The 25,236-nt window shown below is 52.6% G+C and overlaps 1 protein-coding gene across 7 annotated transcripts in view; it reads right to left on the bottom strand.

Moving 5' to 3' along the window:
* KSR1 (kinase suppressor of ras 1) overlaps window positions 1–25,236 on the bottom strand; it is a 155,119-nt gene that overhangs the window by 56,637 nt on the left and 73,246 nt on the right. For all 7 annotated transcript variants that reach the window (XM_045986491.1, XM_045986485.1, XM_045986486.1 and 4 more), the window contains one exon: window positions 18,088–18,228. In XM_045986491.1, the coding sequence (XP_045842447.1) occupies window positions 18,088–18,228 (141 nt within the window). The remainder of the gene's footprint in view (window positions 1–18,087; window positions 18,229–25,236) is intronic.

The following is a 25,236-nucleotide window of genomic DNA, read 5'->3' as shown; positions in this document are numbered from 1 at the left end:
GATGCTTTAATCCTGATGCTCACATTCCACCCCAGACCAGTCAAATCAGAATTTCTCAGGTGGGGACCATGAGAAGAGACAGGCTGCAGGGCCGTAAGTCTGGCTAAAGTCGCCCAGGGCAGAAGGTGTCTGAGAATGCCCAGAAGGCAGGTCTGGCCAGGGGTAGGGGAGGGCTGGGCCCTGGGGTGGACAGCTGCCTGTCTTCTCATGAGGCCCACACTCCTTCAACTCAATCCCAGCCTAGCCCAAGCTTCTAGATGTCCCAGGAGAAGTCTGTGCCTGCCTGCCTCCCCCCTATAAGACCAGGTGGGGGCTTAGAGAGTGGGGAGCCAGGCTGGAATCCTCAGGGAGTGGCTGTCTCTGGCCTATGCGTCTGGGCTTAAAAGCCTCAGAAAGCTGGGGCAGCGGTGGGGTAAGGTGTGGAAGAGGAGGGATGCAGGTCAAAGGAGAGGAGCCAAGGAGGAGGTGGAAAAGGGCAAGTGATGAGCATTTGTTATGCATCTCCTAGGGGCCAGGCGCTCTGCTGATGAGTTACAGAAGGCAACACTCACAGTCCTCCTAACATCCTGAGATGGGTGATAAGGTTCAGAGAAGGCAGGTAACTTGCCCAAGATCACACAGCCTGACTAGGAAGACTGAGGCATGGCCACCTCTTCCTATTCCCAGCCAGCTGGCCCTGTCCGTGCTGGTGCCTTCTGATCCGCTCTATCAAGGGAGCTCTTTTGCCCAGGGCACAGTACACTCGGCATCACAGGTCACAGCCGGTTTGCCAGGCTCCATACCCAGCCCTACCCCTGTGCTGAGCTTCGTCGACCTCTGGCTGTGGGGTTAAAAGGACCTACTGGCGGCCTCCCAGGGTCTTCTCCCCCACATTCCCTTCCAAGGCCCTACGTTCTCCTCGTACCCTCTGGAGGACACCCGTGCTTCCTAACACTGCCTGGGACAGGATTTCCAGTTTCTGGTGGCGTGGGCTGTAACCCCAGGGGCCAGCCCTGCCTTCCCGGAGAGCCTGTCTTGTGTCTCCTGTGAGCCCCGAGGTACCTAGAACAGGGATTGGCAAGCATTTCCTGAACACAGAGGGAATGATCTTCAGCCTTGCAGGCCATATGGTCTCTGTCAGAACCATCCAACCTTGCCGTTGGATCCCAAAACAGCCAGGGACAAGATGTCAACAAATGGGTGAGGCCACATTCCAGTAAAACTATGGACGCTGAAACTTGAATGTCCTATCATTCATTCTCAGGTGTCAACTAACAGTCCTCTCCGCTTTTTTCCTAGCACTTTAAAAGTGAAAACTACGAAAACCAGTGGTGGGCTGGACTTGGCCCATGGGGAACAGCGTGGCAACCCCAGATCCCAGGGGGTCATCCAGCCACTCAACAAACACACATCCACTCTGCGGGGCCCCATGAACTCGTGGCCCTGTGCCTCAGTGCTCCTTCCATCCTGCCGCCCTCTCTGTGCCAACAGGTCTTCTCCCCATCCAGCCCCCCAACACACACTGTGCAGAAGGGGACACAGAGGAGAGGCCCCCAGGGAGGTCCCCACCTGCCATTCAGGCCACCTGCATTTTGTCACCTTCCTCTGTGTCACTGACACACATTCCCAAAACTGCTCCTCCTGGTTGTGGTTTGAAAACAGCCAGATGCGTCCCACATTAAAAAAAAAACCATCCCTTGGGGCGCCTGGGTGGCTCAGTGGTTTAAGCCGCTGCCTTCGGCTCAGGTCATGATCTCAGGGTCCTGGGATCGAGTCCCGCATCGGGCTCTCTGCTCGGCAGGGAGCCTGCTTCCCTCTCACTCTCTCTGCCTGCCTCTCTGCCTACTTGTATCTCTCTCTGCCAAATAAATAAATAAAATCTTTAAAAAAAAAAAAAAAACCATCCCTTCCCCACCACACACACATACACACACACACACCCACTTCGGGGCTGCATGCTTACCCCTCCGCATGTGCTACTCCCAAAACAGAGACAGGAGGCACGTGGGCTTCTCCAAGGCCAGTTCTCTACACCCAGGATGTTTGCTGATTATGGGGGAAAAAAAGCCCTATTGTCCACTAGACTCCAGAGTAAACCTCAAGTCTGAAAAGGAATACTCTAAAACAAATAAACAAAAATGAGCACATTCAAAGATAAGATTGGGGTCAGAGTGGGGCAGGGGGACGGCTTGCCAGCAGCCAGAGGGCTCCACGAAGGCTGGGGTGACGCTTGACTTCTGGGGAACTGGCAAACAGGAAAGTCCCTTCCTGCACAAGTAGGGCAGGAGGCGGAGGATGGGGGGGTACAACTTCCCCAGAGCAGCAGGCCCTCCCTGCCATCCCCAGTTGACACAGCACGTGAGAGCTGGACGAGAAGGGGGCAATGAGGATGCGAGCCAGGCCAGCAGCTGCGTGACGAGAGGCTACTGAGTAAGGGGGGGGTGTATGAGGGACCTTCCCCACAGGTACACCTCAGAGCAGGAGGGGGAGCTCTAACTGCCCGGGGACAACGGTCCTAAACTGGGACTGTACCTGGCAAACTGGGATGCCTGCTAATCCCACACAGAGGGTGCAAGGGAGCAGGGTCTGGTTTGAGATGGATCTCCCCATGGGAAACCCCAGCTCTCCTGAGGGCAAAGGCACAGACAGGGGCTCCTGGGCACCGCCATACCCGCGGCCATCTTTACTCTTGGCTGGTAGGAGCCCCCTGCGGCTCTCCTGATCCAAACACACCATTAAAAAGAGGGTTCCCAGACAGGTCTACAGTCCTCCATACCCGCAGGGCGGGAGTTGAGTTCAGCCACCGAAGCCCCCCGCACCAGAGAGTGCCCAGGCCTGGTAAGTGCCTGGACCCACCGTGGGGCCAAGTCACTGACCCCTCCACCAGAATGGCATGTGCTACTGTCCAGTTATGCAGTCTGTCCTTTGGGGTTGGTTGTCTGTCTATCTGGGTAGGGGATATGCAGAGCCACACAAAGGGCGCCAAGGCCAGAGACCTGAGAACCAGGCCGTTCCACCTGAAAACAGGGGCCGCATTGTTTTCATGCCACCCCCAAGGGCGTCCACCCAGGAGACCAAGATCTTTCTGGAGATCTCTGTAGTTTTCCAGAAACCCTGTAAACAACTCCTGCCCTACAGCAAAAATGGGCCTCAAAGTAGGGGAACCCAGTGGAGCCCAAGAGAATGGCCAAGACTCAAGCCAAGGAGGCCCTCGCTGGTGCCGCCAAGGTGTGAGGGCATGAGAGGGGCTAATGGATACTCATGAGGTTGGATACTCAGATGGAATGGAAGGATAAATGCTTCCTCTGCCACGGCCAAAGGGCAGGGTTTAAAAGGGACCTTAGACACAGGTTAGTCCAACGCTCATTTTATAGAGGAGAAAACGGAGGACAACAGAGGTGAGGAGACCTTGCTGAGTCACACTGAACAACAGCACCAAGACCAGGGCCCAGATTTCCCAACACCCCTGCCGGTGTCTGGCACCAGGCTATCCTGGGCCTCTGAGAGAGCTCACTGTTGTTCCTTATGGGTGTTCCTCACCCAGATGTAAAGGTTTTATTCCTGCCAGAGTCTCCAAGCTGCTCTAAGAGGTAAGCCAAGGATATGGGCGACCCTGAAATCTGCCTTGAGAATCACCTCCAAAGGTGCTAGCCTGAGGGACGCCAAGCCAGGTGCCTGCCTTGTGGGCCCAGAGCCCTAAGCAACCCAGAAGCAACAGGCTTCCAGGCTCATGGCCTCACCCAGAGCCCAGCAAGTCTCTTATGTCTTGGTGGCTTAAAAGATAGCAAGTGGGCAGAAACTCTCAGCTCCGTGTTCTTGTCCACCCCAACCATGTCCACCGATGACAGTGCAGCCCTTCCTTCTTTTTGATAAGCAGCAGCAAACCCCACGTCACCAGCTACACCCAAACACCCAGGTCCTGCAACGTGGCCTAAGACCTGCCCTGGGCTGAGGCACGCTGATTCTTACTCAGCTTCTCTGCGTGCTTCCTCTTTCCACAAACAGTCTAGTCACAAAAATAACCACTACTGCACTGCTCCTGTCGCTGCTCGTGTAGTGGGCCTGCGCACAGCTGCTCGGTAGCTAAGGAAAGGGAGGCTCAGAGAGATTAAGTGACTCACTGAAGACACGGCCAGGAGTGCCGGGGCCAGGAGTGCCGGAGCCCGGAGGGGCCCCTGACCCGCGTAACTCCGCATTTGCACTCCCAGCCTCTACACGCTTTGGCCTCGTTGGCCTGGGTGACCAGAAGCTCTGACAGGCAGGGCTGGGGCTACCTGCACAAGTCCCATTTCTTAAGCTCCCTACAGAAGGAGCAGGCTCAGAACAAGGATGTATCCTGTTCAAACCCAAAGCATGAACAAGCCAAAAGTCATTCATTCACTGGAAGGATGGGGAAGACCTGTTCCGGTAAGATCCTGATGGTTCTCCAGCCACTGTACCACAAGAGACTCAGGGAATGAAACAATGAACTGGAAATCATAATCTAGATCTCTCCAGACACATTCTACAGACAATGAGCAATGCAGTAACTCGGAGCCCAGTCTGAACATACTGGTTCTGGGGACTCGCAGAAGGGCCACCCGATCCCGGACCCCAGCGCCTACCTTGCAACCCTCCAGCCTGGGCTGGTCCAGGCTTCCTGTTTCTTGCAGGACCACAGGTGGTGGGGTCCCCGTGCCCCTTGCAGCCTTGGCCATCACCCAGCTCCACAGGCAATGCATGGTGAGGGGCCCAAGCCCGGGGTCCCCAGCAGCCGCAGCCCCGGGTGCAGTGTCTCAGAGAAGGACAAGGCAGGGAGAGGAGTTTCTGTTTTCATGACTGTAGTGAACAGTCACTGTAGCCAAAAATAGTTTGTGCCTGGGAGCCGGGGAGTCAGCACATACCTCCCGGAGCAGGTGTTGGTTGTGAGACACTCAGGCTCTGGTGGGCCTCACTGCAGGGTCCTAGGGACCCGGGGACCCAGACACCCAGGATACCTGGGATACCAGGCCACAGACAGAGAAGTGTTCTCCGCCTCGCTGCTCACCTCCAGAAAGTTTGACCTGAGTCAACAAGGAACATGACCATCTCCCCCCTCACAGTGAATCACCATCAGGGGAAACCCCACCCCCCACGTGAACTCCAATTACCCCCAACCCTACTGGAGCTCTCAAACATTTCGCGCTGACTGGTTTGCATGCCCTAGATGGCATCCAAGACAACCATGAAAAATGAGGCTCGGCTGTCAAAGCTCTTAGAACGATACGCTGGGAACAGGGAACTTTACTCGATGCACATGAAAAAGAAAAATGTAAAATGCCACCTATCAGTGGCAGGTGGAGTCGAGTATGGGGGGGGGGATTTTGTTGTCTTTCCTGAGCTATTTTTTTAATTTTCAAATTTTCCTGCAATGAACATTTGTAATTACTAGATTTAGTAATTTCTAAATTAGAATTTCTAATTTCTAGAATTTCTAGATTTAGAAAATGTTGATTTAAAATACAATCTTGAAAAGGGAGAAATGTTCAGGGATCACAGAAGGAATGTACCACGTGGTTCTATCTATGAGAATTTGAAATGTGTGTGTGTTTCACGACCCCTGCTTTGGAGCCGGATATGAATCCTGGCCACGACACGTACCATCTAGGTGACCTCAGGTAAGTGACACCGTCACTTTCTCTAGTTCGGTCACATATTGGGCATAAAAGCATTGCCTCCTGCTATAGGACTAAATATTTGTGCCCCCACCTCAACACTTAATCCCCAGGGTGATGGTACAAGGGGGCAGGGCCTTTGGGAAGTGATCAGATTATAAGGCTGGAGCTTTCAGGACAGGATCAGTGCCCTTCTATAAAGGAGACCCCAGAGAGCTGTCTGGCCTCTCCCACCATGTGAAGACAAAGCAGAAAGACCACAGTCTCTGAATCAGGAAGTGGGTTCTCACCAGACACTGAACCTGCCAGCACCTTGATCTTGGACTTCCCAGCCTCCAGAACTATGAGAAATAAACTTCTGTTGCTTACAAGCCCCGGGCAAGACCCCAGTCTATGGTATTTTGTTAAAAGTGGCCCGTGGACTAAGAGATCATCTCACAAGGTGAGATGAGAGACACTCCATGTAAAGCTCATAGCGAGGCCCCAGGCAGGATGGGAACACTCACTAAAGAATTAACAGCACAGGGGTACCTGGCTGGCTCAGTCAGTGGACCGCGCGACCCTGTGTCTCAGGGTTGTGGGTTCAAGCCCCACGTTGGGTATAGGGATTACTTAAAAATAAAACAATCTTAAAAAAAAAAAAAGAATTTAGAACATAAATTCATGAATAAACTTCATTTTAAAAAAGGAAGAAAGAAAAAGAAAAGCCAACAACAAAGGCTGACTGGAAGGAAACGCACCAAAATGTTTATAGCATTTCCTCAGAGTAGTAAGATTATGGTGTAAATGGTCGAATTATCATTTTAATTTCTATACTTCACACATTCTGGAAGTGAGCATCCAGGTAAATTACTGGATATTAAGAAAAAAAGAAAAGTAAAAAGCCAAGAAGCAATGATTGGCTCTGTGAAGGATTACAGGTAACTCATTTCTTTTGCTTCTCTGTATTTTCTAATCTAAAATAAATATTACTTTCACAGTGAAGAAAATGAGAAATGTCATTAAAAACAAAAAATGAGGGGCTAGGCTCACTGATTACATTCTAGAAAGGAGATCTCTGCTGCTCCCCTCCCACCCCAAAGTGTATGCCTCACGCACCATCTCGAGCCTGAGGCCCTGGGTCTCCTGCACAGACACAGGAGTCCTGCTCACTGAAGGAAACAGCACAGCGGCCACCCCCGCGACTCTCAGGGGAAAGCCAGGTGACCCAGCCCCACGGAGAGCCCCTGGTGATGGTGGGGACCCCAGCAGCTGCGGTAGAACCAACCACTCTTGCCATCTGGGGGTGTGAGTGTTAATACACGTCTTTCGCCGTCCACAGAGCTGTCTTTCCTCCAGGAAGCCATTTCCAGAGCGCAGGTGAAACTGACCCTTCAGGTCCCCCGCCTTCACCGCCGTGCTGCCAGTGTGGGGCAACAGGTGTGTTCCATCTTCCTAGCCTCCTGCTTGGCTCTGGTAGAACATGGGACCAAAGGTAGGCCATGCAGAGCTTTCCACGGGATTTTCCAGCTCCAGTCCTGGGGCATAAGCTCTCCACCAACAAGCACCACCATGATGCAGGAAGACAGTGAGGCTTAGCTGCTGGTGGCCTTGGTGCCTGCCACGTGGTGTGGGCCTGGCCGAGAAGTACACTCTAACAGCATCATCTGAGCTTCCACATCCAGACCTCACTGAACCTCTATTACTTAAGCTGACGAATGTCTTTGGTGTAAGCCAGTCAGCACTGGAACTTGCTACGGAAACGTTCTAACTAGAAGGAGAATACAATAGCTTGTACTAAGTAAGTACTTACAACGTACCCTCGGACCATCTATTTACCAACCCCCCCATCCATCTCATCAACAGACAACTACTATGAATACTAACTCTGTGTCAGGCACTTTATTCCAGCCTAGGAATACAATAGCAAATGAAATAAGTAGTTCTTTTCTTTAGGGAGCTTACATCCTAATAGGAAACACAGAATAGAAAACATAAACTAAAATATGTAACTGAAATTTATGAATAAACGCTAAAAAGGAGAGAGCATGTTGAGACATGGGGGGGGGGGACATCTAATTTTAGACAGGGTGGCCTCGCTAAAGATCACACTTCTAAAGATCCTAGCCATGAGAGTATAGAAATTTCCAGGCAAAGGAAACAGAACATACAAAGGCCCTGAACTATGACAGGAAAGCTGGCATGTTCTAACACAAGGCAAAGAGTAAGGAGGGGCAGGAGATGGTGTGGAGGTAGGAGGCAGATGTCAAATACTTCGGGGCCTTACGGTAACAGTGAAGGGGTTTGGATTTTATGCTGAGGGCAAGACACTGAATGAAGGACTGTACTCAGAAAAGTGAGATGATCAGATTTGGGTTTTAAGAAAAATCACTCCTGGCTTATAAAAATGAAACAAAATGAAGGAGAGGGCAAGAGTAGATCGAGTAATGTAGGTGCTACTGCACAAGTCTGTGTAGTAGCTAGGCCTCGGGTGGCAGGGGGCATAGTAAAAAAGAGACATAAGTGGGTTTGGGATATATATTTGGAAATAGAACCAGCAGGCTTTGCTAGTTAATCCACTGTGGAGGTAAGGAAGCAGAAGTAATGAGAAGTGACTGCTTAGTTTCTAGCTAGACAACCGACAGACGAGTAAACAAGCTGAGAGGTAAGAGATTTGTCCATGAACAAGGAGCAAAATCAAGTTTCTGTCTGCCTCCCAACACCAGGTTCTGGGCTGCCTATTTCCAATCTTGCTACCTGCCCAAAAGCATATGGATGAGAACCAAGCCACCAAAATGCCTACGTTGATTTTCTTTTAAAAGAAGGGTAGTGAGAGGGGGCTTTTGTTTACAATAATTAGAACAGGGGGATGCTGATGCAAGAATTTCCCAGTGATGTATCTAGGCTGGTTAGATGTGTTCTAGAGCAATCTTGCCTTTGAGGCCAGTCCCGGAGGAAGGGACACCCAATAGAAACTAACAGCCCAGGAGCTGGGTGGCCCCAGAGGCGGCTCAGGCACACTCTAAGCCAAAGTCATCCCACAGCAGGGCTACAGGCACACAGCTAGACCAAGTCCAGCCCCTCCCCAAGCACAGCGGAGCCAGCTCAGGAACCCTCAGCCGCCTTTGGCAGCCCCCAGGCACCAACCCCCAGAGGTCCCCAAAACTCAACCTTCACGAGCCCAGACGAGAACACTCCTGAGACCTCAGCCCAAGGGACCAAAACTCTTCCCCTGATCTGATCTGAAGTCATTCATTCAACAAGACACCTTCACTGTGCCAGGAGGCAGAGACAGAGCAGCAAAGGAAACAGCCAGATTCCTGCCCGAATGGCACAGGATCCCCGGTCTAATCTACTTTCACTGGGCTTGGCAGCCCAGAAATCCAGAGGATTGAGGAGATGGGCTCACCCTTATAAATGCCAACCAGTATGGGGGGGGGGCTAACCAGAACATCATGCTCTGGTTTTTTCAGGTTTCTAAAAACCAGGGGCAACCTCACACTCAAAGCTTAAAACAGAGCATTCTGGCTCAGATTCAGAAAATAAACCACTTCATCGACTGGAGAGAGGGATGGATGTATGCCAGCTCAGTAAGGATGGGAACTTGGGCCCAACACCTAGAACAGGGCCTGGCACCTAATAGGAGCTAAGTATACACCGAATGAGTGCATGGCTGGGTGGACAGGAGACAACGCAGGAAGGCCCTCAGCTCTGTATCAGGCCCCATCTCAGCCCTTCCTCCCCTGGGGCCCGTCAGCCTGCTTCCATGGTGGCTATTTGTAGCTGTGTACATTCCACCACCTGATAAGCCCCCAGGGAAGACTGTATTTTGTGCATCAATTAATCTCCAGTGGTAATTAATCAGAGTAAGTGATCAATGGATATAGAATGAGTGGGTCTTATGGAAAAGGTGGAGGAGGAGAGGAAGAAAAGAAGGTCAGAGGGAGGGAGGGAGGAAGGAAGGGGGAGGGAGAGAAGGAGGGAGACAGAGATGAGGTTATTTTCTTGTTGAAGATTTTATTTATTTATTTTTTTGCCAGAGAGAAAAAGAGAGAAAGAGAGAAAGCACAACCAGTGGGGAGTGGCAGACAGAGGCTGAGGGAGAAGCAGGCTCCCCGCAGAGCAAGGAGCCTGATGTGGGGCTCGACCCCAGGACCCTGGGATCACGACCTGAGCTGAAGGCAGACGCTTAACCCTCTGTGCCACCGCATCCTGAAAGAGTTCAATTCAATCACACAACAGCTTATAGTTACCCAGGCTGGGCTAATCTAAGTAAGAAGCTGAGTCAAGGAAGGGAGACTGGCTTTAGAATCCTGACCCAGCTATCATCTCACTGTATGACCCTGACAGGTCCCTTGACTTCTCTGAACCTCAGTCTTCTCAGCCATAGAATGGGGACCAGGGGTCTCTCCCACCCCCTCCCCCAGGTGCAAGGATTAAATAGGATGGTAAGTGCACAAAATGCCACTTCCTTCCATACCCCACCTCCAGCTCTTGTTCTGACTGGTTGGGTGACACGGACACAGCAGCCCTCTCCCCGGGCCTCCATCTCCCCATCCCGCTGGGCTGGTCCTGATGCCTCAAATCCCTAGTGGCAAGCAGCCCCAGGCCACTGGGGCCAACAAGCTGGCCTGGGTCCCCCCACACAGCCCAGAGAGAGTGTATGCTGCATTCAGAGGCGCTCCCTGCAGACAAGAGCAAGGCCATTGAACAGTGTGGCCTCTGGCTCCCCGGAGAGAGGGTGGGGATGACCGAAGACTGACAGCAGGATTCATGTGCATTAAAGCTGAACCCAGGAGCCAAACACCAGTTCACTTTCCTGGTTTATTCTTCCACAGCCTCTGGCTTCACACAGCCCACCCACCGGGGCCCACACAGGGCCACGGTCAGTCCCAGCCATGGGAAACCAAGATGGCGGCAGATCCCAAGGAGCTCCCTTCCCATCCCCAAGAGAAGGCCTGATTTCAAACACGGGAACGTGAGGGTAGTAGAGGAGAAGGGATAGAGAAACTTGCCCTGTCAGGGCTTTAACAAAAGCCCCTTACCGGACTCGCCTGCATCTTCAGTTCAGAAAATGCCACCAGTAAGAGCTTTCTCAGGGGAGCCCATGGCCTCTGGCTTGGGCCCTGGGATCCTGGCCTCTGCAGCGCCCACCTCTCATGGCTAGGATGGATCCCAGCCAGTGCTCACCACTTCCTCTAGCAACTTCCAACAGGGAAATTGCTGAACCAGAAAACATGGCTTCATGCCAGCAGGCTCTGAAATCATTTCCCCCCTGAGCTGCAGCCAGAACATGAAGCTGTGATGTTTAGCCTGTGGAAGGTCTGGCAGGGGAGGGTGGAATGAGTCACAGTGTGTGACTCTAGGTGTCTGGAGAGGGTGGAGGCACTTTGCTCCGAATCACTCTCGTGCTTGGTGCTAGGCCTGAGAGCCCCTCCTCCATGCGGTGCCCCAGGTTCCCACACCAGCAAAGGCTCACCTTTCACTGTCCTCATGATGAACCCAGCCTTCTCACCAGCAGGGGTTTTAGTGTCCCTAAAAAAATTCTAGTGTTCTCTCCCTCTTTCACACACACACAGGCATGGTGCTGGTCTCCAGATAAATGCCCCTACACGAAGGTTTCCACAAAGTGACAGTCTGCTCTCCCGTCTCTTCCCAGGCCAAGCCCTTTGCAAACACTTCCTGGGAGGCCCAAAGAGCACTCTCGGTCCTCAGGGGCTCTGCTGGTACCGTTCCTGCCCTCTTGCCCTTCCTAGCTCAGCCTAGCTCCCAGCTCTGAGGGGAACCATCCCCTGGTGTTGGTCCTTCTCCAGCCTCCCAGGGTGGGTTTACCAGCTTGCTCCCCCGGACCCCAGGCTGCCTTCCATCAGGGTGCTTGATATCAGCTTTCAGCAAGTCTCACGGTAGCCTGTGAGCTCCTGGGGTGGGGGGAGTGTCTCTAGCATCTTGGCTGTGAGCATGGGGTCCCTCCAGGGCAGGCTCCAGATCTGCACTGTCCAACACAGCGAGGGTCGTATGTCTCTTTAAGTGAAAATTCATTCCAATAAAACAAAATCTAAATTTTGGCTTCCCCGTCGCACTCATCATATTCAAGTGCTCCATGGTCACACGCGGTTAGTGGCTACCACGTCGGGTACGGCAGTAAAGAATCCTGCTATGGTCCCGAAAGTTCTACTGGACAGTGTCGCTCTAGAGGAAGATCTAGTGTACGTGGGGTCAACGTATGAAGGTGTCCCCTGAGCTGCTGGTCTCCAGAGGGGTTAGAATCAAAAAACACATATGTCAGAAGCACCCACTGCGGGCTCTGGAGCTGCAGAGATCTAACTCAGAAAGGAAAGGAGGGGAGGAGAGGCCCTGCCTCCACACCAGAAACTAGGAAGGGCCACTACCAGCCTGGGGCCACGTCTGCATCCAGCCCCCTCTTCATACAGCAGAAAGGTACTATTTTCTGGGGGCGGGGGGGCAAGATACGCAGAGAACACGGAGGCCGAAGGGACAGCTCCCACTACCATGGGTGACACCAGGTCTGGGGCTCTTTAGCATGGATGGCTCAGCAAAGGAAACTGCCAGACTTCATGATTCAGACCTTGTCTCCTAAAAGCCAACCAACCAACCAAAAAAAAAAAAAAAGAAAGGCCACATAGACAGGACCCTGTTTTAAAGCCTCCATCTCCATCTCCAACTGGAGATGGACGCTTATGCACGCAGGCTGAAGCCTTCTGCGTGCGCCTCTACGTGCGCCCATGGGCACCCTTCACCCAGTCATTGCTAGGCTGGCTTGAGGAAATCTTCCCTCTTAACGATTCTACTATTAAAGAGGAATGAGATGGATTTGTATGACTCACGCAAAGATGAGATTCAGACTGAAAAAATACTGTATGAGCCCATTTTAGCAACTATCAAAAATAAAAAGGAAACAAATTTGTATGTAAATAAGAACAATGTGCTATCCTGGATTGGCTCCTAGAACTGAAGGAAGCTTCTAACGGAAAAACTGGTGAAATCCAAAGAGAGTCTGGAATTCAGTCAACAGTGATGTACCAACATTGTGTTCTTAGTTTTGACAAATGCGCACTGCAGGAACGTATAATGATAATGATGGCGGGAATCTGGGTGAAGGCCATATATGGGAATTCTGTACAATCACCGCAATTTTTCCATAAATCTCAACAATTCCAAAATAAAACATTGATTTAATAAAATAAGCAATGTTCAGATGACATTCAGAAGTTAAAGTGCTCTGGGGCACCTGGGTGACTCAGTCGTTAAGCGTCTGCCTTCGGCTCAGGTCATGATTCCAGGGTCCTGGGTTTGAGCCCCACATCAGGCTCCCTGCTCAGCAGGAAGCCTGTTTCTACCTCTCCCACTCCCCCTGCTTGTGTTCCCTCACTTGCTGTGTTTCTATCAAATAAATAAAATCTTTAAAAAAAAAAATATGTTAAAGGGTTCTATCTCCGAGGTCACTTTTTTTTTTTTTTTTGGCAAAGCATGGGATTTTATGGTGTTTGGAGCTTCAGTTTCTTGAGACCTGCATCTATCTTTGGTGAGTGGAAGTTTTAGAACCAATTCCAGCTACAAGCCCACAAGACCCATCAGCGTCTAGGGTGAGCAGGGGAGGGAGGGTGTCAGAGTCCAAACTGTCTGAGTGGAAAATAAGACCCACACCCCCTGGGCCCACTATGAGGCCTGTGTGCCGGGATGCTGTTCTAACTCCGGGCCCCCATCACTGTGCATCCCCCGCAGGTACAAGGAGAGAATCCAGTTGCAGAGCCACGGCCAGGCAGCCCCCAGCCCAATGAGCAGAGGCTAGGATTACTAATGAAAACAGCCTTCCTTTCCAACCTTCAGCATTCTCTGGCCTGGGCCTAAGAACCAACCTGAGATCTGAGGGGAAGAAATAGAATGAGATTGAGAAAAGGGGTCTGGAAAGCTCAGGGAGGATATACCGATACCTGGCCAATGGCTCCGTGTGATTCTTAAAACCCGAGCAGAAAGCTGCTGGCCCACGCCCTAGGTACTCTCAGGCAGCCTGGCCCACCCTCTTCCTGCTCCCACCCTCTCCGCCTCAGTTCCTCCAACCTCTGGGTAAGAATGCCCATGAGTGAGCTTTGGAGCTGGCAAGGGCGCAGGAGGCAGCCCGGGCCCCAGCATTTGTCCTCCTGCTGCCCTTCTTAGGCCTTGAACTGACTCCCACTACCTCTTGACTCAGAACGCTGCCTCCAGCCAGCCCCTGCTCTCCCCACCTTCCTTGACTCCCCCCTGCTTTTCGCTCCCCAGATGGCTGTCTCGAGCTACCTGTGCACAAACCTCCAGCAGTCTCTGTGGGGCTGGCTCTCACCCAGGAATTAACAGCAGCTGAGGATGAAAGGTGAGGGAAGTGCCAGAATTTCCTCTCCTCCAACCCAGTGAACACCACTATGCCTCTAAGCACTTGACCTCACAAGCGCTTCAGAGTGCAAGAGGCATGTAGGTCCCGGTGCAGCCTGTAACCAGACTACAGAGGCCTCACAGAGGAAGGCCAGTCGGGCTCCCAGAACCACAACCCCTTAATGAGTGAAGCATGTTGATATGGTCAGAAGAGGAGTGCCAAAGAGACCCAAGGACTCTTCGGGGTGCTGGCCTATCCCAGCCTTCCCAAGGGCACCAACTTCCCCAGGGTTCTTCCCAGAGGCTGAGTTGTGGGTAGCCAGATCTTTGGGGCTGTGATTCTAGAGTGGCTTCTCTTGCAGGGTATGAAAAGCCAGACCTAGGAGGAACCTGTGTCACCACCCACTCAAGACCAAACCCTCAACTCCTGGGACACCCAGCACATAACTGTGAGAGTCACCCTTCCTGCCTCTTGACTGTCACATCGAGCCCAGCACTCGCTGGGTTGTTAGGAAGCTTGTATTCCAGTGGGAGACAGCAGACAGACCACAAACAACACGTAAGTCAGATATACTCCAAAAAGTGGCTGGCGTCATTGAGAAAAATCAGCCAAGGTGCACTGGTAGAAAACAAAGGGTCGGAGTGACCTTTAGATCAGGTTATCAGGGAAGACTGCTCGGAGGAAGGGACAATGGACCTGCTGCTAAAAGGATGTCCACAGGACAAGCCAAGGAGAAAGCACTCCAAGGAGAGGAAGAGGGAGTGCAAAGGTCAGACCAAAGGGATCAAAGAGGAGGGTGAGAAAGATAAGGTCAGAGAGGCCAGCTGAGGCCCAAGAGGGTGAGGAATCTGGCATTTATTCAGAGAGAAATGGGAAGCACTGGAAAATGACATGATCTATATTATGTTTCTTAGTGGGCACTCTGGCTGCTGTGTGAAGTGGAACGGAGTGGATGAAAGTAGGGAGACAGGTGAGAGCCTGCTGCAGGAATCCAGGCGAGAGGATGCTGACCTTAACCGTGGTGCCGGCACTGGGGATGGAGACAGGGGCCAGGTCTGCAGATCTGAGGGGTAGAGCCCACAAGGCTCACTAAAGCCTCGCACATGGGAGGGAGGGCAAGGGAAGACTCGGGGATGGCCTCTTGGGCTGTGGCTTGAGCAGCCGCGTGGGTGACGCTACCATTCTCTGAGGTGGGCAGAGGTGGGAAGAAAACGTGTCTCTGAATGGAAAGGGGAGAACAAGAGCTCCGCCTGAAACATGGTTATTTCTGAGCCGCCTCATGGTCTCCAGGTCACCAGGGAGGTCACCAGGCAGCTGGAGACGCTCTTGGTCTCTCACCCTGACCCTGTCATTCCCACCGAGCTGTCTGCTCAGACGCTACCCCAGTTCCCCCAGGCTGGATAGCAGCCTGGTTCCCAAACCACATGAGGCACCTGGGCTCTCCCACCCGCCTGACACCTCCCTATAGACAAGCCTCCTCTCATTCAGCGCCGGCTCTGACACACTCATGACCTCATGACTCAAACACCACCTCACTCAGTGTCTGCTATGCCTCTGGGCCTGCCTGGAAGACCCCTGTGCCAGCTGCCCCCGACAGGGTTCTCCAGGGGCTGAAACACCCCGGCAGCTGGCCTCCCTGGGACCGGCCTCCGCACTGGGCACACTCGGCTCCTCTCTCACACTCCAGATCTCGGCAGCCCCAAGAAAAATGCCATGAGCAGCTAAGCCATCTACCAGAGGTGGCTTGGGCCCTAGAAAGGAAGTGAGAGCGCAGTTTGGAGTCCACCAGGCCCCTGTCTGAACCTCGAGAGCATCCCTGTTACCAGCTCCAGACCATCCCAGAGCCCTTCAGCCTCTCCAAACCTGCGGTCTCTGCCTGTCAAGTTAGGGATGACGCCGGTGAGATGCTGGGCAAGTCACTACCTCTGTGGGGCCCCGGCATCCTCCATGGTGTTATAGATGCGGTGTGAGGAGAAGCTGCTTCCCATCTCTGCGACCGGGGGGCGGGGAGGGGTAAAGGCTGACCATTCAACGCTCCCCAGCTCCCAAGTCCATGACTTTCAACACGTCACCACGGACAACCATTCCATGTTGTTGAGATTTCCTTCCTGGGCAGCAGGAAGCTGTGAGACCGGTGGGCCTGATGTGTGTGTTTGAGTGTTAATAAAGTCCCAGGACACTCCATGTCACAGAGGAGCTGCCCTCAACCTTCACAAAAACCAGCTCCTTCCTGCCAGCTTTGTTTTTGTTTTTGTTTTTAAGATTTTATTTATTTGACAGAGAGAGAAAGAGGGAACACAAGCAGGGGGAGTGGGAGAGGGAGAAGCAGGCCTCCCTCCGAGCAGGGAGCCCGACACAGGGCTCGATCCCAGGACCCTGGGATCATGACCTGAGCCCAAAGCAGACGCTTAACCCCTGAGCCACCCAGGCGTCCCTTCCGGCCAGCTTTGTAACTGCAGGCGTGCACCAGGTCAGGTCAGACACGTGTGACATGTTAAGAGCCCCCCTGGGTCCCCTCATTCACCCCCATGCACTCCCACTCCCCCTCCCCATGACAGGACCTTTTACAATCACGCCATTTCCTGTCCAGGAAATCTCTCCCAGGGAAAATTCCTAAATATACAAAGAGCTGCAGAAATCATATTAACCCTGTGTTACAGATAATAGCCAAGGACTGGGATGAACCTCCCCGCCTGACACACCACACCCCCTACACGCAATCAAACATTACGCAGCTACTTTAAAAGGGGGGGCGTTGTTAAGTGTGAAGCTACAAAGAAAACACGCTGGCTAGCAATAGCATACGGTAAGAGCAAAACAAAACTGTTTATTCAGGATCATTCGAACCAGTGTCGCCCAAGAGAAATACAATGCAAGCCACATACTTCCATTTTTAGTCGCCACATTTTAAAAAGTGAGTGTATATCACGAAACTAACTTTAACATTTTATTTAGCTTAATAGACCCCAATTATATATATTCAATGTATATAAAACAAGAAAAGTGATTCGTGTTACTTTTTTTCTATATGAAGTCTTCAGAAGTCAGCGCCTCTTTGGACTCCCAGCCTCGAAAAGACGTACATCTCAGTGTGGATTTGCCACGTTCCAAGGACAGAGTAGCACGTTGGCTCGTAACTACCTTACAGCACAGGTCTGACCCATTAGACACTTTTAGAAGACTTAAGTATTAGCGGGGGGAAGAAAACCAGAAGGAAATACCAAAATCTTAATGACTGTGGACTTCTGCTGAGTCGTGGGAATATATATGTGACTTTTTTTTTCCTCCTCCGTTTTCCAAGGTGTGTCTAAAGAATCAATCCCTGTTGCTTTGAAAATAATAGCAAGAGCCAACAACTTTTTAATTTTATAATCAAAGGGGTTTGAAAGACCTGACTGGGTGACCCATACCTGCTAGGCACTAATTTACTGATGCCTCACGGGGGGCGGCGGGGGGAAGCCCTGTGCCCCTGACACTTGGCATAGGATATGCTCTCCAGGCTCACTGGCTGATCAGTTACTTGGTTGAGGTGGGGAGGGGTGGGGAGGCCGGCTGGATGGGAAGAGGGAACTGAGCGGCGAAAGTAGTACATACAGCAGATACAAGAGAAAACTAAACGCGGGCTCTTGTTTCCAAACCCCAAAGCGGCTCACTTGCTAGCTGCATGACTTCAAACAAGTCACATACCCGTTCTGTGCTTTAATTTCCTCAAGTATGAAGCGGCAACAGAGAGTAATTCCTTCACGGGGTTTTGCGAGAATTAAGTGAGATTATCTAGACAAAGTGTTGATAGCACGGTGCCTGTCACACAGCCAACGTTTCGCGAGAATTAAGTGAGATTATCTAGACAAAGTGTTGATAGCACGGTGCCTGTCACACAGCCAACGTTTCCACCGGGTGTTCTTAGGGGGAAATCAATGAACCATCAGTGTGGTCAGGCTGTCCAGCTCGTTCGGCAGTGGCCCCGGGACACAAGCTAGTGTGCCTTGGGTCCCTCCCACGGCCACTGTCCTCCCAGTCACACTTACACAGGGGCCAGTCCGTAGGTTTGTGTGTGGTCCCCCATGCCCAACAACCCCCCACCCAACCATTCCCCCTCTCCAGACCCCAGCCCCACAACCCGCTTACCTGCACTACCTCTGGCCTCACATTGAAGGTGCACAGCCAGTCACTGAAGCGAGGGTAGCTGTTGAGCTCTGAGGTCCTCTCACCGGGAGCCACGCTGAGCTTGCACTGTTGCTGCTTGCAAATGTAGCGGACCAGCTTCGCCTGTGGGAGCCCAGGAAAGAGGAGGCCGTTTTGTATGGGGTTCATACATGCGCTCTACACCCCCAGCACTATGCACAAGAGCCTGCAGGGTGCCCCCCCACCATCATTCAAACACCAGTGAAGTAGGAAGTGGAGGGAGGAGGAGAGAAGGGTCCAAGAAAGCCAGCAGAAGACCTGGAGAGCCCCCAAGACCCTCTCCTCACCCCAGGGCTGGCTGACACTGTCTCACACCCAGGACTATGATCCTTAAGGACAATGGGCAACACTGGTCAGGAGAGAGAATGGGGTAGAGCCCTAAGAAGGGCTTCCTGGGGGCACGTGGGTGACTCAGTAGATTAAGTGTCTGCCTTCAACTCAGGTCATGATCCCAGGGTCCTGGGATCAAGCCCATCGGGCTTCCTGCTCAGTGGAGAGCACTAAGCTTCTCTCTCTCCTTCTCCCTTTCCTTCTGCCTGATGCTCCCCCTGCTTGCGTGTTCTCTCTCTCTCTCTCTCGGTCAGATAAATAAAAATCTCTACTGAAAAAAAGAAGGGCTTCCTGCCCTGGGAGGGTTGGAGGATGGATAAGAACATGAGGCTATGGAAGATGTGGGGGTTTGGGGAGAATGAGTCACCTCCCACTCAGAAGGCTTCCAGCCTAGAATCAGACTGCCTGGGTTGGGATCAAGGGGCTCAGGCACCCCCTAGCCCTGTGACCCTAGGCGAGTTACTAAACCCCCCCATGCCCAGAAAAGCCTCAGTTTCTTTGTCCAGAAAATGGGATAACAACAGAACCTCCCTCTCAGGGAGGGGGGGAAGATGAAGCACTTGGAGCACACACCAAGGGCCGGCCATGCCTGGCCGCAGTCCTCCACTTGGGCTCACCAGCAGGCTCTCAGGAGGCACACCCCGATATGTATGCAGACTTCAGATGTACGAGTCCGTGCATTTTCCAAGGGAAAAGTGTCCACAGTTTTCAAAAGCCTCTCAAAAGGCTAAAACCTCAAAAAGATAAGTTTTTTTTTTTTAAGATTTTATTCATATGACAGAGAGAGAGCACAAGCAGAGGGAGAGGGAGAAGCAGGCTCCCCGCTGAGCGGGGAAATCCCAGGACCCTGGGATCATGACCTGAGCCAAAGGCAGACGCTTAACCAACTGAGCCACCCAGGTGTCCCAAGAGGTTAAGTTTAAGTAAGAACAGCCTGGTTTTGGTCAGCCTGGTGCTCTCTTTGACAAACCCTGGGCTCCAACGAGGTGCCCCTGCACAGTACTGATGAATGTAGAGGTGGGTGGGATGTGTGGGGGAGTCCCAGTCCAACCTCGGTCATGGCCTGGGACTGATTAAAAGGAAGATGAGCAGAACAGATGGCAATGAGCTCACAGCGCCAAGAGGAGAACCAGGGAGCTGCCAGGCTCGGCTGAGACCAGGGACCCAGGGACCCCATGAGGGCTCTAGGGACCTCCTCTTGGTGACTTGCAAGCTTCCCTGGAAGGTGTGCACAACATTTCAAGTCCTGTTGGACCCTGCCGAGAGGAGCCACTTCCCAGTCTCCTAAAGGGTTTTCATTTGTAATTCATTCCTTTCTTCCTCATCTGCAAATATCTCAGCATATTTCTCTAACGGATTCTTTTTATTACTCACAATACTAAAAAGTAGTAATAATTAGGGATGTAATATTTCAAATATCTAGAAAGGCTCCCAAATTCCTAATAGGAGCACTTGACCATGTGGGGACCACAGGCCCCTCCAGCGGTCTAGAGAGGTCCCCAGTCCCTTTCTAAGAATAATGCTTCAAATGAAACACTTAGCATTACAAATGGAACCAATTTTATTTAGACACTAAAGATTCCTCTTTTTTTCCACTCCAAATTTATGGACCACCTGATTCCCATCCCCAGACCCCAGGCAAAGAATCCCTGTAGGGCGCCTGGATGGCTCAGTTAAGCATCTGCCTTTGGCTCAGGTCATGATCCTAGGGTCCTAGAACCAAGACCCATGTGGGGCTCCCTTGTTAGCTGGGAATCTGCTTCTCCCTCTGCTCCCCCCGACCCCCGTGCTCTTTCTCATTCTCTCTCTTAAATTTAAAAAAAAAAAAAAATCCTTGTGAGGAGTGGAAGGAGACCCACACTGACAACAAACCACTGCTTCTCCACCAGCCTTTCTGAAATTTCCCTAGAAACTTCGGTCCTGGGCTCACAGGCTGCTAGACAGAAGGGCGAAGGGTCCTTATGTGGTCCTGAGCCCCGTTAAGCCCTGCCACCTTCTAAGGGCTCAGTGGAAAGCGGGCACAGTTTGCCAGAGAGGGAACACTGAGTCGGAACAAAGATAATTCCACCCAATTCCCAGTTTTGATAATTAGAAAAACCTCCACGGAGGCAAAGCCCAGCCTTCCTGTACCACGTGCCTCGCAGATACCCCAAGACGACGCTGCTAATCAAACATTCTTTGCACCTCTCAGGGTCGCTGCTAATGGAACAGTCTTGGCAGAGACTGGCAACCCTGGGTTGCCACAAAAGGGCATTCGCTGTGCCATCACGGAACTAAGTCCCCAGGAACATCTTCAGAGCACGGGTAAAAAACAAGATGTGAGTGCCGCGTTTATGCTCTAGGGTAAAGCAAAGGCACTTGTGTCCCTTATCCAGATTCCCGGGTCCAACGATCCATCCCTCCCAGGGTGACCACAGGCCACTTCCGAAATCAGTGGCCCCAACCTTCCTTCCCAGGCTCTTCACCACTCCACTCCACCCCTGACCCACCCTGCCTTGTAGGTGCACACTCGCCTGCAAGTGACTTCTGGAAGACTTCTAGTACGTTCCTACCCGGGGGCCTCTGCTCCAACTGCCTGCAGTAGCTTCGAGTCCCCTCCTCCTCTGGCCACAGTGTACTCGGGCTGGGCAAGACCCCCACCCCCAGACCTACTCACAATCCCTGCCTCCCATTGCGTATGCGGGGTCTACACCGTGCAGGCAGCCCGTATAACAGTGGCCTCATTATTCACTCTTCTGACCTGGTCGCCCCCAACAGATTCAAGTTCCCAGGGCAGCAGACATAGTACCAGGCTTCAGAGTTGAACTGCGCTGGGGTTCAAGTGTAGGTTCTGCCACTTAACAGTTATGTGATCTCGGGGAAGTCGACTCATTTTTCGGAGTCGTGGTTCTCTCCTCTGTACAACAGGCGTGGTGACATGGAGCCCGTGGTCTGTTGGGCGGATTGAACTACAGTACAGAAAACCCCACAGCTACATTAAGTCCCCAGATGAGTACCCATCGGGGCAGGGACTGTCCCCACACACCTATTACGGCACCCGACATGTGCTCACAACAGCCCGAAGAAGGAAGGAGGCAAGGACACACGTGGGCCTCATCCCCGAGCTGAAGAGCTTCTCATAGCCTGCTCTTTCCCTCTCCAACCTCAGCTTCAAAGAGACAGGGCCAAGCATCAAATAACCAGATGGAGTCACAGAGGTCGGGATGCAGGCAGTGGCAGGGAAGAACAGTGTACTCCGTGAGAACGGAGGACCAGAACCCCAGAAGCCAATTAAGAATGCGTCCACTCTACAGACGACTTTGGCCGTCACAGGTCAACATCAAGACTGGCCAGCCCGGGGGCGCCTGGGTGGCTCAGTGGGTTAAAGCCTCTGCTTTCGGCTCAGGTCATGATCTCAGGGTCCTGGGATCAAGCCCTGCATTGGGCTCTCTGCTCGGCGGGCAGCCAGCTTCCTCCTCTCTCTCTGCCTGTCTCTCTGCCTACTTGTGATCTCTGCCTGTCAAAATAAATAAATAAAAATTTAAAAAAAATAAATAAATAAATAAAGACTGGCAGCCCAGCCTCAGCAATGAGCCAGGGTTGGGCTTTCTCGAATTCAGTCCCCTCTCACATATCCGGCCCCTTTTGGCCTCAAGGCCCTCTGCCCAGAAGGCTCTCCACCGAGACCTTGGAGCCACAGCTCAGCTTAGAACTCCACTCCTGCAGGGAGCCCTGCTCCTCAGCACCCCCCTCCTCCCCCACTACAGCACACATCCAAGTTCTAATATTTAACTTGTCTGTTTCCCTCCTTAGACTGTCCTCTCCACGAGGTCAGGTCCCTGGTCTGTGTTCTGGGCCCCACCAGGAACCAGCAGAGCTCCCAGGGCACAAGGTTTGCCCCGTAGAACCTCTTGCTGGACGAATGGACACACGAACACAATGGATACATCTCGTAGATCTGACAGGCACGCAAATCGACCAGAACAGTCGCAGAAACCAAGGCCAACAGCACAAACAATCACTCAGGAGTCTGAGAGTCTCAAAAAGCAAGGCAAGTTCCCCAGAAGAGGGATGAGTGGCTTCTTTTCTTGAAGGCTGCTAGAGATCCCCGTAAGATGGCACACAGCAGCCCCCCAGGAAGGACGATGCTGAACGTGAAGGGACTCCTCCCTACACCCAGTTAGCCCCCCATTCGCCTGGCCATGCTGAGACGAGGCAAGAAGACCACCCAGGGGCGCATGGTGACCCACTTGCCAGCAGGTCTGATGTCCAGGCAGCTGCTTTCCCCCTGGTAAAGAAAACCACACCTACATGTTTGGTTTCTGCCAAGTTGCCAAGCTATTCTCATTCACAAAGGATTCACCCTGGGTACAGCAGCTTCCAGCTGAGTGAGACAAGCCTGCCTCTCTTTTATAGAAAGCTGGTCACAGTCGCAGAAGCACCAGGGGGCTTCTTTGCCAGACAAACCACAGTGGGGGGCCTGTCAGCCCAGGGGCCAACAAGGGGACTGTTCAGGGACAGTGTCATTTTTTTCTTAACCACGAAACCACAAGATATAAACTTTCCGGAATAGAAAAGCACCTGGGGTTTCAGCGAAGGGACCAGCAGCAAGAGGAAAAGAGTCATTGGCTCTCTGGCTACCACGGAGGACAGTGGGCTGGAGGTCAAGTCTCACACCCTGCCCCCAATATTTTTTTGCTTCACTGAATGTGTGTCCCACTCCTGTCCTGACATTCAGCCTGGCTTAGCAGCTGGTAGGTAGTACCAGCTGCAAGGGTACACAGGAGGTGCTCACTAAGCATCCCTCCACCCCGATCAAAGACTTTGGGAAATCCCCTTCGTTCAGCTTCAACTCACCACCTATGAAAAGGGTATCATTTTATACAAATGGGGGCCAAGAAAGTCACCATATATAATACTGCTTGGAATAAGAAAAAAAAAAAAAAAGACAGGTCCTACAACATTACTGTTGGTTACTCCAACCATATCCAAGAGGCAGCAGTCTGCCTCAGGACAGACAGTCCTGGCGTCTCAGCCCCTTGTCACCACACTCCCTCTGCGAGTGGACACAAATCTAGCCGGTCAGCCTTAGTTTCACCACCTGTAAAATGGGACTGATCTACTTCAGGAGGCTACTGTGGAGATTTATAGGAGAAAACAGGGAGGGTAAACGTTCAGCAAAGCGCCTAGAAGAAGGAAAGCCTGCACTCAGTGGGGTGTCCTCACCGAGCCACACCTTCCGGTTCTCCTAAAACCTCTCTGGGCAACAGGGCAGTGTGGGGGGGACTGTACCCATTTCAGAGACTGAGGGGCTAAAGAAGACCCGATGGCTGGCGCTGGTCCTCAGGACAATGCTGGTGGAACCCAGAGATCGGGCACATTCATTTAAAGGCATGAGGGCCAGGACCTGGCTCCCATGTTGACTCCAGCTCACACAGGCCCTGCCTCTCCTTGAAGGGCTCACAGGTTCACATGACAGCACCAGAGAGCATGGCCGGAGCGCAGTGGCATCAACTCGGGCGCCCCTTGCCTCACCTGACATACTCATCAAAGCAAACATAACAGAATCTGCCCCTCTAGCGGCTCCAGCGTGACTCTCACACAGACCTCCTAAACGGAGGTTGCCGTAAGCATGGCTTTGCGGTGGGGTGGAGGGGGGAGGCTGTCAGACATCCCTGGAGAGCAGACACCTGTCAGAGCTCCCAAAGCACAGGAAAGACAAACTTCCACAGGAACAGGAAGGAAGCCGCTCCCAGAACTCAAGGGGAACCTGAGACGCCTTCCACCTTGGCTCTGCTCAAAGCTTGTCCAACATGCCTCTGTGTAGGCATCCACTGCTCCCAAGTCCACCCTCCAGAGAGAGAGCATCCCAGCTGTCGCTGGCAACCCTGAGACATTCACCCCACTACAGCCAGAGTCCTGACATCCTTTGGAAGCAGCCACAGCAGGGTGAGCTTGTGCGCCTTCACCACTGGCAAAACGGGCATCCCAGCAGAAAACTCTTGCAGGCTCCCACCGGGCAGTGGGACGAGGGCCAGCCATTGGGCCCGACTGGCTGAGCAGTGCGGTGGTCATGACGGGGCAGACACCCTACCCAGGCTCACACACACGCCCATGCCTCCCGTGTACCACCGGCACCTGCTCCAGCCAATCGGGGGCCGTGCCTCCCGTTGTTAACTGTTCCATCACCTGGAGAGGGAGGCACAGACGGAGCAGCCAGGCAGATGGAAGGTCCATCCCTGGTGTTCTCACTCACCAGCTGGGTGGCCATGACTAGTTACCCCACCTTGGTCTCCTCACCTATAGACCGGAGGGAACAGCACATGCTCCACGGCTCCGCGGGAAACTCAGGGTGGGATTCACCTGTGCAAGGTGCTCAGGCCGACGGCTAGAACACACGAAGGGCTCACTGCCTCGGGTGCTCTTAGCATCCGTGGCTTTGCAGACAACTGGCTTTGCGAAATAAAAGTCAGCCATCCCCAACCCTACAGCGCCCGGGATGGGGAGGTCCCCATTTGGTTGACCCCCAATCTGTGATCCAGGCTATGGAAGCAGCCAGATGTTAAGACAAATGTAACGCTAACTCGACCTCAGGCATGGGCCACTGGAGCTGACGTTTACCCTTCTCGGTGTCGCAGGTTTTCAGGGGTCAAGCAGGGCAGACAGTTCAGTCTATGGGGACAGATGTGACAGAGGCTGAAAGGTAAATGGACACATGAATCCCAGGCACAGACAGGGATGGTCGCTGGATTCCGATGTACGGCAACGGGCTCTCTCGATTAT

This window comes from Meles meles, chromosome 18 (genome assembly GCF_922984935.1).
Source record: "Meles meles chromosome 18, mMelMel3.1 paternal haplotype, whole genome shotgun sequence".
NCBI lineage: Eukaryota > Metazoa > Chordata > Mammalia > Carnivora > Mustelidae > Meles > Meles meles.
This window is presented reverse-complemented; position numbering and strand designations above follow the sequence as displayed.